This window comes from Rhagoletis pomonella, unplaced genomic scaffold, assembly GCF_013731165.1.
Source record: "Rhagoletis pomonella isolate Grant_MI unplaced genomic scaffold, Rhpom_1.0 Rhpom_scaffold_00001, whole genome shotgun sequence".
NCBI classification, from domain to species: Eukaryota; Metazoa; Arthropoda; class Insecta; order Diptera; family Tephritidae; genus Rhagoletis; species Rhagoletis pomonella.
In genome coordinates, this window is record NW_023458555.1 from 36,473,480 (window position 1) to 36,486,751 (window position 13,272).

Sequence of the window (13,272 nt, forward strand, 5' to 3'; positions counted from 1 at the left end):
ATTGTCCATACAAGAAAAGGTATGCTTCTAAAGCACTTTAAGGACACCATACAGCATGGCATTTCAATAAATTACATATTCTTTTGAAAATAACCGCCAATGGAATGCACCGTTTTGCAATTTTTCCAAAATATCTCCAACGCAAAGCAAAAAATGCTTAATGCAATAAATACGCTCATTATTGCCAGTACAATGTGTAAGTCCTCTAAAGTCATCGGCTCGAAAGCCGGCTTTTTATTCCAATCTTCTATGTGAATTAGATCCATCTCCAACATCTCCACATAAATGCGATGACGCAACCAAAATTCGATTAACCCAGCTTCTTGAAGTCTCACTCGAAAATCATTCAAACGCTCCTCATGCTCAGAGTTTTCCTGAAGAGGAAACACCATTGGTAAATTTTTAAATAAACAGATATCTGTCAGACGAAACAAAGGGCGTGAGAAATATTTCTGTTGCTCATCATAAATGCCCCACATTTTGTAAACCATAAATGCATAGCGAGTGTCAAAGGTGTTTCGCAGCAATTGATATTCAGTAAGATTACTGAACTCGGTTAGGTTTTTAAGGTATTTACTGTATTCTGGCATACTTTCCATAAGTGTTTTCTCAAAAGTATATACTGCGACTTTGACGCCACGATTAAGTATATCATCAATGGTCTTGACTTGCGCGCCAATCGGTGCATCTACACTATAACTCTGCAAAAAAGCGTTGTAGGTGGTGCCTATAAGGATGCCCGTAAACCAGATGAATACACAGATGTTTTTGTGTAAAACTGAAATATTGCGGTTAGTCCAAAAAGGCATTCCCAATAGACCTTGAAGCACCGAAAAGTTGAAGAAATACTCGAATATTTGTTCTTCTTGTCGCTGCTGGCTTTGACTGCGAGCTGTGCAGCGCCAAACGATTGAAATCAATGCCACACTAATGCCGAACAAGAATACAAACGATTTATGCATTATCTTATAATAGAAGGTTGACTTTGGGAATGGAGCTTCAAGTGGCACCATTAGACAGCAATCGAGGTACGAGAACACGTCCGTCACACTTATATTGTATTCGACTGAATGAATGGGTGCCAATTGTCCAATGTCAATGTTAGTATTTCTCCTGATTGATTCAATCGGATCAGCAAAGATGAGATCAACTGACGGGGGTTTTTGTTCAATTGTTGAGTTAAGAAGATATGCATACTCAGTTAAAGCTCTGCCGTAGTAGCCGCTGAGTATTGTGGATCCATCCTTAATTGTGTAGTTGTAGAACTCTGGATAGTAGGGTTCTGTTGCGAAGGTACGTATTGGACGGCCATACATATTTTCCAGATGTTTAGGAAATATATCTTTGTAATTCTCTGGAAATGTGGACTTCAGTACCTTGGTTGTGGGAAATATGCGCAGTGTCCAAAACTTTCGTTCTTCAACCGCCATACGTGGCTGCAAGGCAATCACATTCATGGCACGATTTCTGGCACACATCTTCAAGATACCGGTAACATATGTGGCCTTAGCCGAATCAGCAAAAAGTAGAATGAGACGGCTTTGGGTGTTGTGCCAAAGACGTTGCCACAACGTAGTGAGTAGTTTTTGGGCCAGATCAAACTGCTGTCCAAGTCTAGCGATGGTTAGCAACTCGGTGTTGAATTTTTTTCTATAAGGTTCGACGGGCGCTGAGTAGTCAAAATGTAGCAAAGGTTGTGGCAGTCCAATGGCCAGTGCGCGTATTAGATGTGATGACTTTAGTTCGTCATTTGACTCGAAAGTGGATATATTTTCGTAGCTCGTGTAGAGTATCGTATTCACCTGGCGTTCCAGAGATGTGGCGGCTACAATGTACGTCAGTGTTTGGATGCATTTTTGGTTGACTAGTGACAACCCAATTAGATTGAGTAGTAATGAGGCGTTACTAAACACCTGCATCTTTGCTGCGATAAACTTTCACTTAGTTCTACTTGTCAACTAATTCTTTGAATCCGTTCATATCTAGAGCGAGTTGCTGGCAGTTGGGAAAATCGTTTTCGATTGCGCGCAGACTATAGAATTTTTATGTAAAAAGCTATTTCGCAACCTGATGAATTTCCTTTTATGTGATGCCACTCAGGCTTAAAGTAATTACAGTACAAAAAAAAGCAGGAGGTGATAAGCCTTTAGGGAAATAGATTTTGTAGAATAAAAAAGGTCCAACACGTTATGTCTGGTTGCTAATGAGAAATAATAAAGTCTGCCTCACAAATTATTATAAAATATGCTAAAATGTGTTGATGTAATAATACAGTGCGCCCACGATAACTTGAACTGATTAAAAGTACACCTACCTTGATTTCGGGCTCATTCTTAATTTCACATCAAAATCAGTTAAAATCGGCTAAGAAAAATTGCCGTTTAATTAAATTAATTTCACCGAAATTTTGATGCAATTAAAAAAATATCTATATATTTTTCGTTTGATTTAGGCGCCATTCTCCAACAAGGACCTTTTAAACAGCTTTCATCTGATTTTTATTAGTTCTTACGTTTGCGTGAGTGTAGCTTTTTTCTATACTTACATTTCATAATATGTGTTTCAAATATATTACTAAAAGCCTCAGTATAAAAATTAATATAAGTGGCAACCATTTTGAAAAATATATCGAGGGCTTATATTCAAATAGTGCTATCTCGCATTTTCACAAAAAGTACTTTCTGCTATTAGAACTTGTCTGAGACTTAGCTGTCATCACTAATGTTAATGCTGTCCTTATATGTGGCTTGTTAGAAGAATTTACTATTCAATTGTAAAGTTAAAATTAACAGCAGTGATGCCAGTTTTGTCTCAGGCAAGTTCTAACATCCGAAAGTACTCTTTGTGAAAATTCGAGATAGCACTATTTGAATATAATCCATCGATGTGGATCAAAGAGTTTTTGAACAATTCGTTTGATAGTAAGTTGTAAATTTTTTCTTCATTCTAATAAAGCTTTTTCAAACACCTTTCGTTTGGTAGCCATATCGTAATATTTAATTTAATTTTAGATTTTTAGCCTTATTTTTTTAGACTGGATAATTTTTCTAACTCAAAGATTTCTTAAATATCTTTCCTTTCATACCAAAATTGGAATAGGCGGCAAACCCCTTCAAAAAATGTTTAAAAATTAAGCTATCTTAAACTACTTATGTATGTTTGACACTCAAGCGGTAATATTTCATTTATCGTATCAATTCAGTCGAATTTAATTTTTCAAACAGGTGGTAACCCTCTTTAAAAATATTTTCCAAACTAAGTTTTCTCAAGCAACTTTTGACACCCATAATGCAACATTTCATTTATCTTATCAATTTAAGGGCCGTTAACTTTTCTATTTTACTTTAAAGTTGTACATATGTAGAAATTTCTGTAGCTAAGTGTAACTAATGATTTAACTATACTTTAAAAGAGATAAGTTAACGGCTCCAATTGAATTTAATAATTCAAACAGGTGACAAACTTCTTCAATTTTTTTTTAGAAATTAACCTTTCTTAAACCACTTTAGATTGGCACCCCAATTGTAAAATTTCATTTATCTTATAAATTTAATTTAATAAAAATTCTCAAACAGATAGCAACCCACTACAAAAATATATAAAAAAAATTAGCTTTCTAACGCTATTTTGACAACGATATTGCAATACTTTATTTACCCCTTCAAAAATATTTTGAAAATTAGCCTCTTTAGTTTGATACCTATATTGTAATAATATATTATTTGTCTCATCAATTTAATTGAATCACATTTTTTTGAACATGTGACAACCCACTTCAAAAATAAGTTTTAAACTAAGCTTTGTTAAACCTCATTTGGTTCATGCCCAAATCATAATATTTCATTTATTTTGTCAATTTATTTATTGATATTTTTCAAATAGGTGGCAAGTCTCTCTTCCTAATGCTGTCAACCATTCGTTTCAAGCGAGCAAATCCAAAAAGATATTATTCAAATCGGTCAGGCCGTATTCGAGTTTTTGTCCGTCGAAGAAAAGAGCTTAACAATTCTATATGTGTACATGCATAGATATACATGTATACATACGTATAGATATACATAGAAAAGGTCAGATTTCTTTTTTCTTAATCATTTGGCTAAGTACTTTCCAAAGAGGGTACCAAACGAAAATTTGTCTTTTACTTGTTTTGCAAATCAGTGCAGAAATCAACTTTGCGTGGCTAAATTTTACATCGTGAAGAAAAAATCGTTAAATTAGTTGAAAAATTCTATTTCATAAACATTTATGCTGTAATATTCCACCCACTTTAATTAGTTCAAAAAAATCGTGTAATGCATTTTTAATAAAATTTTTATCTCGTTTAATTTTTCGCAACTCCACTGTGCGAGCTACAAAGTACGCCTAAAAGTATGCAATGCATTAAACGCCGGAAGCTTTAAATACAGTGGCAGCAATTCTATGAAGCTCACTAACTGCTCTTCAGATGCATGAAATTAATATGCAACATGTGTTGTTGAATTTTTGAACAGTTATTTATCTACCTTTTGTAAGCCATAACATATTCAAATATTCATAATAAAGAGTGTGTTGACATTTGAAAGTGCACCAAATCATCATTCAAGTTAATAAAGAAATTATATTATGCACGAAAATTTGTATGAGTCTTAAGTAAAAGCATGCATATAGCAATAACAATTGATGAATTCATTTTTTATTACGGAAATGAAATATGCAAATTTTTAGTATGCAAATGAACAAAAGGATATCGCAGTCAATAAATAGCAGAAATTTGTTACTTATGAATATTAAAGTCACATACATACTAAAAATTTTATTTAAGCAAAAAATCTACAATAAAAACTGGCAAAGTTAATATTTTATTATTAACTTGTGTTAGTCATGCAATGCATAAAAAAGGAATTCAAGCTCTGGACACATCGCATGCAAGCATTGCGACTCATTTGCTTAAATGTCATTTATTTAGCTTGGGCCAACTGCAAATGCACTTTGTAAATACAAAATATGCGCACACATGCATGTCTAAAGTAGTGTTAGTAAGCATGTCTCTAGTTATTGCACTATGCATGGCGGTGTGTATGTTTGTATGAACAATTATGACAGCAGTACAAATAGTGGTAGTAGCAGTGGCAGAGCTGCGGAAGAAAGCGAAAAAAGGTAAGTGCCCTGCAACGGCGAATGACATTGAAATCCATGTACCTACTGTGTACGAAACATTCATCACCAAGACCATTCATCAGACACATTACAGTAGTAATCTATTATTAAAGCGTGAATTTATACCGTGATGTTGAATGATATGTAGAAACTAACCATTTATAAGAAACTTTGAGTCGGGAAAATAAAAGTTTTTAACAACCATATGACTTTATACTAAGCTACATACATATTTCCCCATTGTCTCCAACAGGTCGAAAGAATTGCATATTTCGGTCCCTTGAAGTTCACAATGAATATGTTAAGTCATGAAGGAGCTGCCAATTAATTATGGATTTTTACGTCGATATTATCTTTGACGATATCTACGTTCGAAAATGGTCGAAAAATACCTGGGGGTCCACTCCGTATTGCGATTCGAAAAGCAAGTCTTTCGGATTAGAATACTTCGCACTATGAATTTGTATTAGTCCTTGTCGCCTTTCGAATAGCATTGAGCTTAGCAATATGGGGTCAACTCTCCGAATTCCTCCTCAGAGTTGTTCGCTAGCTAACTCATTTGGCTTTGAGTAAGTACTTGTATTTACTCATATCGTTTCATCGCTAACAGAGGCAGTCTCAGTATTTTTGAAACTCCACGCACTCACTTGGTTGAAGGAATTAAGTAAAATCAAAACTAAATCATGAAAGTAACCTCAACTAACGGTGCTGCTGCATGTTTATTAAAGTATTGTCTTAACCTTGAATGGGTAATCTCCGTCTATTTGACGACGATTTTTGTCGCCATTACACTGCAGAGCGAATTGCTCTAAAATATATAAAAAATCTTAAATAATAAGTAGCCTCTGTGTTTTCTTTGTTGTTGAGGTTCACAATTATTAGTTTGGCAATCTTGCATGCGACATTTTTCATACAAAAAATGGGAGATAAAAAATACTTCGTCGATTCGATGAAGGGTTAAGAGTTAAAAAACCAATGACATAACTACATATAAATGTACATACGACTATGCTTTTGTTGTTTAAGCTACGTGTATTTATTAATGCTTGAATGACAAATGAAAACTCCCATGCCATGACGCTTTGGCTCGAACTAACCCAGTCGGGGAAAGATCTTTTGATACCTATATAAAAAAAAGTATTTCTTTTAACTTTTTTTTAATATTCTATTTTGTTTGTCTATGAAATTGACTTTAAATTTCTTAACATATGGCAACCCTCTTCTCATATTTTTGTGAGGTAATGCTTTCTTTGAACAGGTGGCAACCCTCTTAAAAAGTATGTTCAAAACTAAGATCCACACTAATTAACCTAATATTTGGAATCAAAAACATCGCCTTGTTTTAAGGGAAATTTTTTTGTCTTTGTATAATAATTATTCACGATAAGTATCTTCGCATCTCGCGAAACGATTATTTTCAGAGGGAAATTATTTAGGTCCTCTTATAATATTTACACAGGACTTTTATTTTCAGAGGGAAATTATTTATAATATTTATATAGGACTTTTATTTTTCTCGTCTCTCGGGACGTTTATTTCAAGACGGAAATGATTTACGTTATCTCTTAATATTTATATGAGACTTTTATTTTTCATGGAAATGCGTCTATAATGAGTCGACCATTCCAATATATATAGTATTTTATTTAAAGTAACAAAGTAAGTAAAAATCTTTTTTCTCAATATATTTCTTTGCGCTTTTGGCAGTTTTTCACAATTCCTTGTTAACCACGAAAGTGTTATATGCTTTATGACAATCAATATTTAAATTAATAAAAATCAAAATTTTTTGTTAGTGAGCTAATCGCTTTGTTTCTCTCATTTCGCCATTTCACATCAATAACAGAAAAAACTCTTCCAGTGAATGCCGGAGTAGCAAGAATAGAGAGTAGAAATGAAATAATTTTAAGTAAATTTGGTAAATTGTTATCAGTATTTTTAAAAACGTTTCCATTTTTGATATGTGTTTCAATTCATAAACTCACCAAGACCTCTTATTTTGAAGAATATTTCTTTTAATATTGTTATTTCAGTATAAAGATCATCCATTTTAATACACATATTTTCTTACAAATCACTGAAATATACTTATATTTATAATTGAAGAAATATAGAATTTTTGCATACTATATTTTTTTCAACAGTATATAGTACGCGAAAAAATAGTAAAATACTATATATTATAGTACGGTTGGCCACCCTACTAATGCTACGGCTAAGACAGGTTGGATTATTTTACATACATGCATATTTGCTTTCGGTTGTTGTGGAAACAGTTACGTACTTCTCACCCGACCCGCCTTCAAAAATTAAAGCTTATGAAATATCTTCTAGTACAGCCTCTAACAATAAGGTCTAGAATCATGACAAATCAGATGACAAATTTCTGTGTATTTAGAGGAAGTGATTAGTCTTTTTTTCAACTCCGTTTAGAAAAATTTTGCGAAATTAGTCTCATCATACATAGTACATGTTCGAACGCACATATTTAAGGAGTTAAAAACTGGCTTCTTTCTTTGCGACTTTACCCGAAATCATCCTGAACCAGTCGCTTTTTTTGCACTGAGATACGATGACTGGGACTAAGTATGCGTGAGTTGATTGCAGACCGCGCATAGGAGATAAAGGAGACCTGCAATGTTGCACCTGAGGTAGAATACTTGTATATACATAATAGGGGTATTCTCTGAGTCTTGCAAAGCCCTTGCATGGTGCACAGATTGCACGGATTGCACGGTTAAAACCGGTTTTCGTATGGGACAGCTTTGCAAACCGTGCAATCCGTGCACCGTGCAAGGGCTTTGCAAGACTCAGAGAATACCCCTATTATGAAAACAACAGCTGTTAGTTGGCATTGTTGTGAGTCAAGATGCCTCCTCTGTTATGCTGCGTTGAAAGTTATGGAAGCGATGGTAGAAAAATGAGGCATATTGAATCTTGTATGTATGCTTATGTATATAGGGTGATTCAATAAGAACTCTGATATTCGCAATGGGGCTATTGTTTCATGCGTTATATGGCAAGTGGCACTATCTTGTTGTAACCACACATTGTTCAAGTCCATATTATTTACTTGAGGCACTAAACAAATGTGTTATCATGTGACGATAACGTCCGTTCAGCGTAAAAGCATTAGCGGCATCATTTTCGGAGAAGTGTGGTCCGATGACTCCGCCAGCCCGAACACCACTGCAAACAGGAACTCGTTGTGGATGCATAGTTTTTTCTTGTAGTGACTGGTTGCTTGTTAAGGTTTCCGTTTAGACGAAAAAGTTCCTCATCGCTCGTGATGATTTTTTTAATCGGGATCAATTTTACGCCTTTATTCAACTGAGTATCGCTCCATGACTAAGTTTGTCAAAGCCTGCAGTACCAATTGTCTGAAAAAAATAAAACCATTAGCATAGCTATCAAAATAACTGATGTCAAAGATCTGCATAACCTTGTATCACCCTATACATGCATAAGGTTACACATATCAGTGGATTCCATTGTTTCGTTCAACATTTTCGCGTTCTACATAATCACCTCTTTCTGCTTTAATTCTTGCTTGTTAAATACAACATAAACACATATAACGATGTGCATATGTCTATGCTGACATATGTCAGTTTGTATTTCGGCTCATCGCATTTGCTTTCTCTTCACATACAAAGCTTTTGTTGTAGTTCCATGTTGACTTTCTTCATTTCTTTTATTGCACTCGTCCGTCATAAGAAATTTACGCTTTGGCCTCAGCGCACTTCTGGCAGCATACAACTTGGTTAAAACACCTTGGCCAACAGAGTTTGAGCTCATTTGTGTCCTAAACCGCGTGAAAGTTGGTACGTCCAGCAGGCAGAAAGAAGCTTCCGTTTATTCGTTGTGAATTCGTCGTCGTAGAGGCAAGAATATAAAAATTAAATTAAATCGTAAAGAGCAATTTAACGTAAAATACAACAAGATTCATTATTTATAGGACATTCAAGTGTATGTTTACATACATATCTGCTATATGCTCTGTCATTCTGCCCTACAGCCACTGTGCGTTCTCTGACAGTGCGCGTGTTTGATAAACTTGTGTGCGTTACTTGTCTTTCTTTAAAAAGTATTGACCTAATTTTCGTTTAACTAACATTCCAGTGATTGTTTTAGTTTTTTGGCTACTACTGACATTCATATGTAGTAACGGCGCCAATTTTTGTGACTCAAAGTGAAATTGTTTGCTACTTGACTTTTGTTTAACATCAGTTTCGTTTTATTGTACTTTCGCACTTTCGCTGGCAACGTTCACTCTGGCATTGAAAGCATCTTTCCAGTGGTCAGTGCCACTAGTGACCAAAATTTAAAAGGTGTTAATTGCATTAACTATAGAATTTCTTTAAAAAAAATTTGATACTTTTGCTTTCTGAAAAGTGAAAATAATTGTATAAACAAAAATGTTTAAGCTTGGTTTGATGGCGATTTTGACAGTGATCAGCTGGATTTCGGTGATCGCGCAGGATGATGTGCAACGTGAGTATTAAGACAATCATTTGTTTTGTATAATTATGAAGAAAGCTTAGTTTTCTGGTAGTACTGGAAATTGTTTTAGTACAAACTTACATATATGTATATGTATATGTAAATACATATTTATATGTATTCCAGTGGCATTTTATTGAAACAACTTAAGTGACTTTAGAGGGGTTGACTTGGAATTAAAATTAGAGCGAAAAGCTGTTAAGTCCCAATTTAAAAATTTTGCAGGGGAGGAAAAAGCTTCTTATAGATACTTTCTTCAAGTATTTCGCAAAACTTTGAATACAACTATTTGGCTGCTTAAGTCAAAGCAAAGCTCGATACGAATCAGAAGGATTCGATCTTTATTAAATAATTTCGTGCTTCTTTTGTACTTTTCCTTTCATTGAATGTAAACGAGAATAAATAAAACAAGCACGTCTATACTTTTCGAAACAATGCTTTTTTCATTCCTCCTGTATTAAAGTATGAGTTTTCATAAAAAGAGGACTTAGCAACTTTCACTCTAAGCTAGCCCGATATCTCTTTTCGATAGCAAATATTCTTAACCAATTATGCCGGGAGAACAATTAACCGTGGTCAATTAAGCGGGGAATACTGTAGTACATATTTCATTAGCCGGCATAATGTGAATTCTATCTGAATATTGAACGTTCTTAAGACATCAGCACTGTAAAATTGTCACTTCAATGAAAAAGGTAGACGCCGCTCGATATTCTTTTTGAAGATACTATGCGAATTACTTTTTCACCTTAAAAAATAGGTAAAAAATTTTGTTCTTAAAACAAACGTGAAAAAATACACGATTTCTTCGAAAAAATCGTTTATGTCCTATGATATGGTCTTATAGACGAGAAACACGATTCCAATATTAAAAAAAAAAACGAGAGAAAAAACGTAGCCCCTCATTTATAAAAATATATTATTTATTGCAATCTTAAATTTGAGCCATAATAGGCTCTTTAGGTCCTCTGAGAGCTGAATTATAACTATTTTAAGGTCAAACGTTTTTGCTTGTAATCAATAAGATTAGTATAACAGAACATTAAAGCACTTTTTTAAGAACATTTTTTAAAGGGAACTACGTTCAGCAATTTTCAAATCAGCACACAAAAAAATTTTGGTCATATCTTTTGATGATTTGTGTCTCAATTTATAGCTCTCAGTGTCAAAAACTGGTGTTCTGAATATTTGAAGTTTAAGATAAATTTTTTTCTAAAATTCATTGTTCTTCTATGGGATAACTAAATTGGACAAAAAATACCACAAATTAAAGATAATTGACCATATTTTAGTATACTTCTGTAAATTTGTTCAGAAAGCATTTTTTACATGTTTTTTAATATATCCTTTTAAAGAACAATTAGTTTTTAAAAATGTTCTCAGCCTAGCAGAAATTAAAAAAAAGAAATACTGTAGATACATTAAAACCTTGCAAACTGCATTCCGAAGAGAAAAAGATGGAGACTATTACCATATAACTGTAAAAAAAATCATTAACTGCTTCCACTCGCCAACTTTGTTTTGAAATTTATTATTTTTTTAATGCTTTTGATATTTTGTCTTTAATTTATTTTATTCTGCAAGAAGAAAGCAACCAAGGCGAATTTATATAAGGTGGTGTTACTAGCTCAGCTGATTTTGTGTATGTGTTTCGCCGCGCGGCTTCGGATATCAAATTGAAAAATTTTGTTTGAATTTCTACAAACACTCTTACAGATTTTGACAGTTTATGCCGCCAACGCAAAAACAAAATACATGTAAATTTTTGTTTTTGTACTTCTGCTATCACCTTATATTAATTCGCCTTCAAAGCAACCAAATAATTTTCAGTTCATCTATGAGACATTTTGTGTGATAGCCAAATGTTTAATTGTGTAGTTCTCGTCACCATGTCACCGCTATATCGTTGCTGTAATCCTCTATTAAAAGAAAAGCACAACTGTGTTAGTCATGGAACAAAAGTCTTGTAGTCATTTTATTAATTTCTTATATAGAAGAATATTTTTTGGTCTAAGCTATCGACACAAAACAGCCAGGCTCGGAAGATACCTTAGAAAATAGCCAAGTAGCGGTTGAAATGAAAAATGCCTTATAAAAAATTACCAACAGGCAAGAAAAGATTCACTTGCTTACATATGCTCCTGTCGAGTGGTCAGCAGCGAAGTTATAGAAACAATTGGGAATAACGCGATATAGGAAAAAACTGCTTTAAAACTTCATCAAACGAAGGGATTCGGTTCGATCCCAAAGAAAAGCGAAGGCCATTCTCTACCCAGCAGTTTCAGTAGAAAAGGTGAAGGAATTTTATAAATCGGCCGAGTCCAGTGGGTTAATGCCCCGAAAAAAAGACTGAATTACAGTAACACACAAGCGTTGTCCGGGTTTTAAGCAGAATATTGGTAAGAGGTTGCAGACCTTACTTAAGGACTCAGTGGTACTGTACAAACAATGGACTTGCGCGGACAGGTAAGCGCTTTATAGGCAATTGACATAAAAAGGTCTTTTGTTTAGATGAGAACTTGTAAGTAGACAGGGAACAATCCATCACAGTTTTGTGCCGAACTTAAAAGTGCCAAAATTGAAAGTGAATTATTTTCAAAAATGACAGAAAATACAAAGAATTTGTGTTATCTTTAGACTTTGCTGAGAACTATAGTTTTAAAATACAGGATGCAGTCCAATCGTATCACTGGCCCAACGATCATAAGACCTTAGCAGCCTTACGTAATATACTACAAGCTTGCGGACCGAACTGGGCGAATGCTTTGTATTTATATCAGAATACAGCAAACACGATGCAACTGCACGATGCAACAGAATTGATTTCGGTGTTAGAACTGAGAGGATTTTTTGAAACGTCATATGGCAAAGGTGCAATTGTTCTTGAAAAGGATATATCGAAAAACTATAAAAAAAAAACCTTTTCGTACAAATTTTACATAAGTATACAAAAATATAGTCAATTACCTTTAATTTGTGGTACTTCTTGTCCAATTTAGTTATACCGTCGAAGAGCAATGAATTTTTAAAAAAAATTATCTTGCATTTTTTTTGCGAATAACTTTTGCTAAACTATTCAGAATACTAGTTTTTGACGGTGAGAGCTATAGATTGAGACACAAATCATCAATATATTTGAATAAATTTTTTTTTTTGTACTGAATTGAAAAATTCTGTCCCATTAGCTTTGAAACCTTGTTTGATTGTTATCAAAATGTTGCTTCTATCGAATGCGCTACGATTAATTTGCATATACATACATACATAGTGTTCAAAAAGCATACTGTGCGCCGTAAAAATTAAGTGACAAAGTAAACAGGTAGTAACTGCGCTGATCTAGGATTAGTTTATTGGACTACACTTTAAGTGAACTACTATTATTGAGTAAATGCACTATTGATAAATACTTTCAACAGGTTATCAATTTTAAAATATTCAATAGTTATAATGAAAATTATGTATGTACATATATTGTTTTAATGCTATGGAAGTACATATGTACATACATCCGTGGATCAATATAAATACTTTATAACTATGCATTTAATTTTTATATATGCAAACTATTACTGTAGAATTATTTAGTAATAAGAACTTTTACTTTAAAGGGTTTTAACCCCGTGGCTTAGTTTT

The 13,272-nt window shown here is 33.7% G+C and overlaps 1 protein-coding gene across 1 annotated transcript; it reads right to left on the bottom strand.

Annotated features, from left to right (window-relative positions):
* Nucleotides 1–71: 71 nt before the first annotated feature.
* Nucleotides 72–1,919, bottom strand: LOC118745060. Its single transcript, XM_036478619.1, has one exon. It carries the CDS (start codon nt 1,917–1,919, stop codon nt 72–74), a length of 1,848 nt encoding a protein of 615 aa, XP_036334512.1.
* Nucleotides 1,920–13,272: the final 11,353 nt, after the last annotated feature.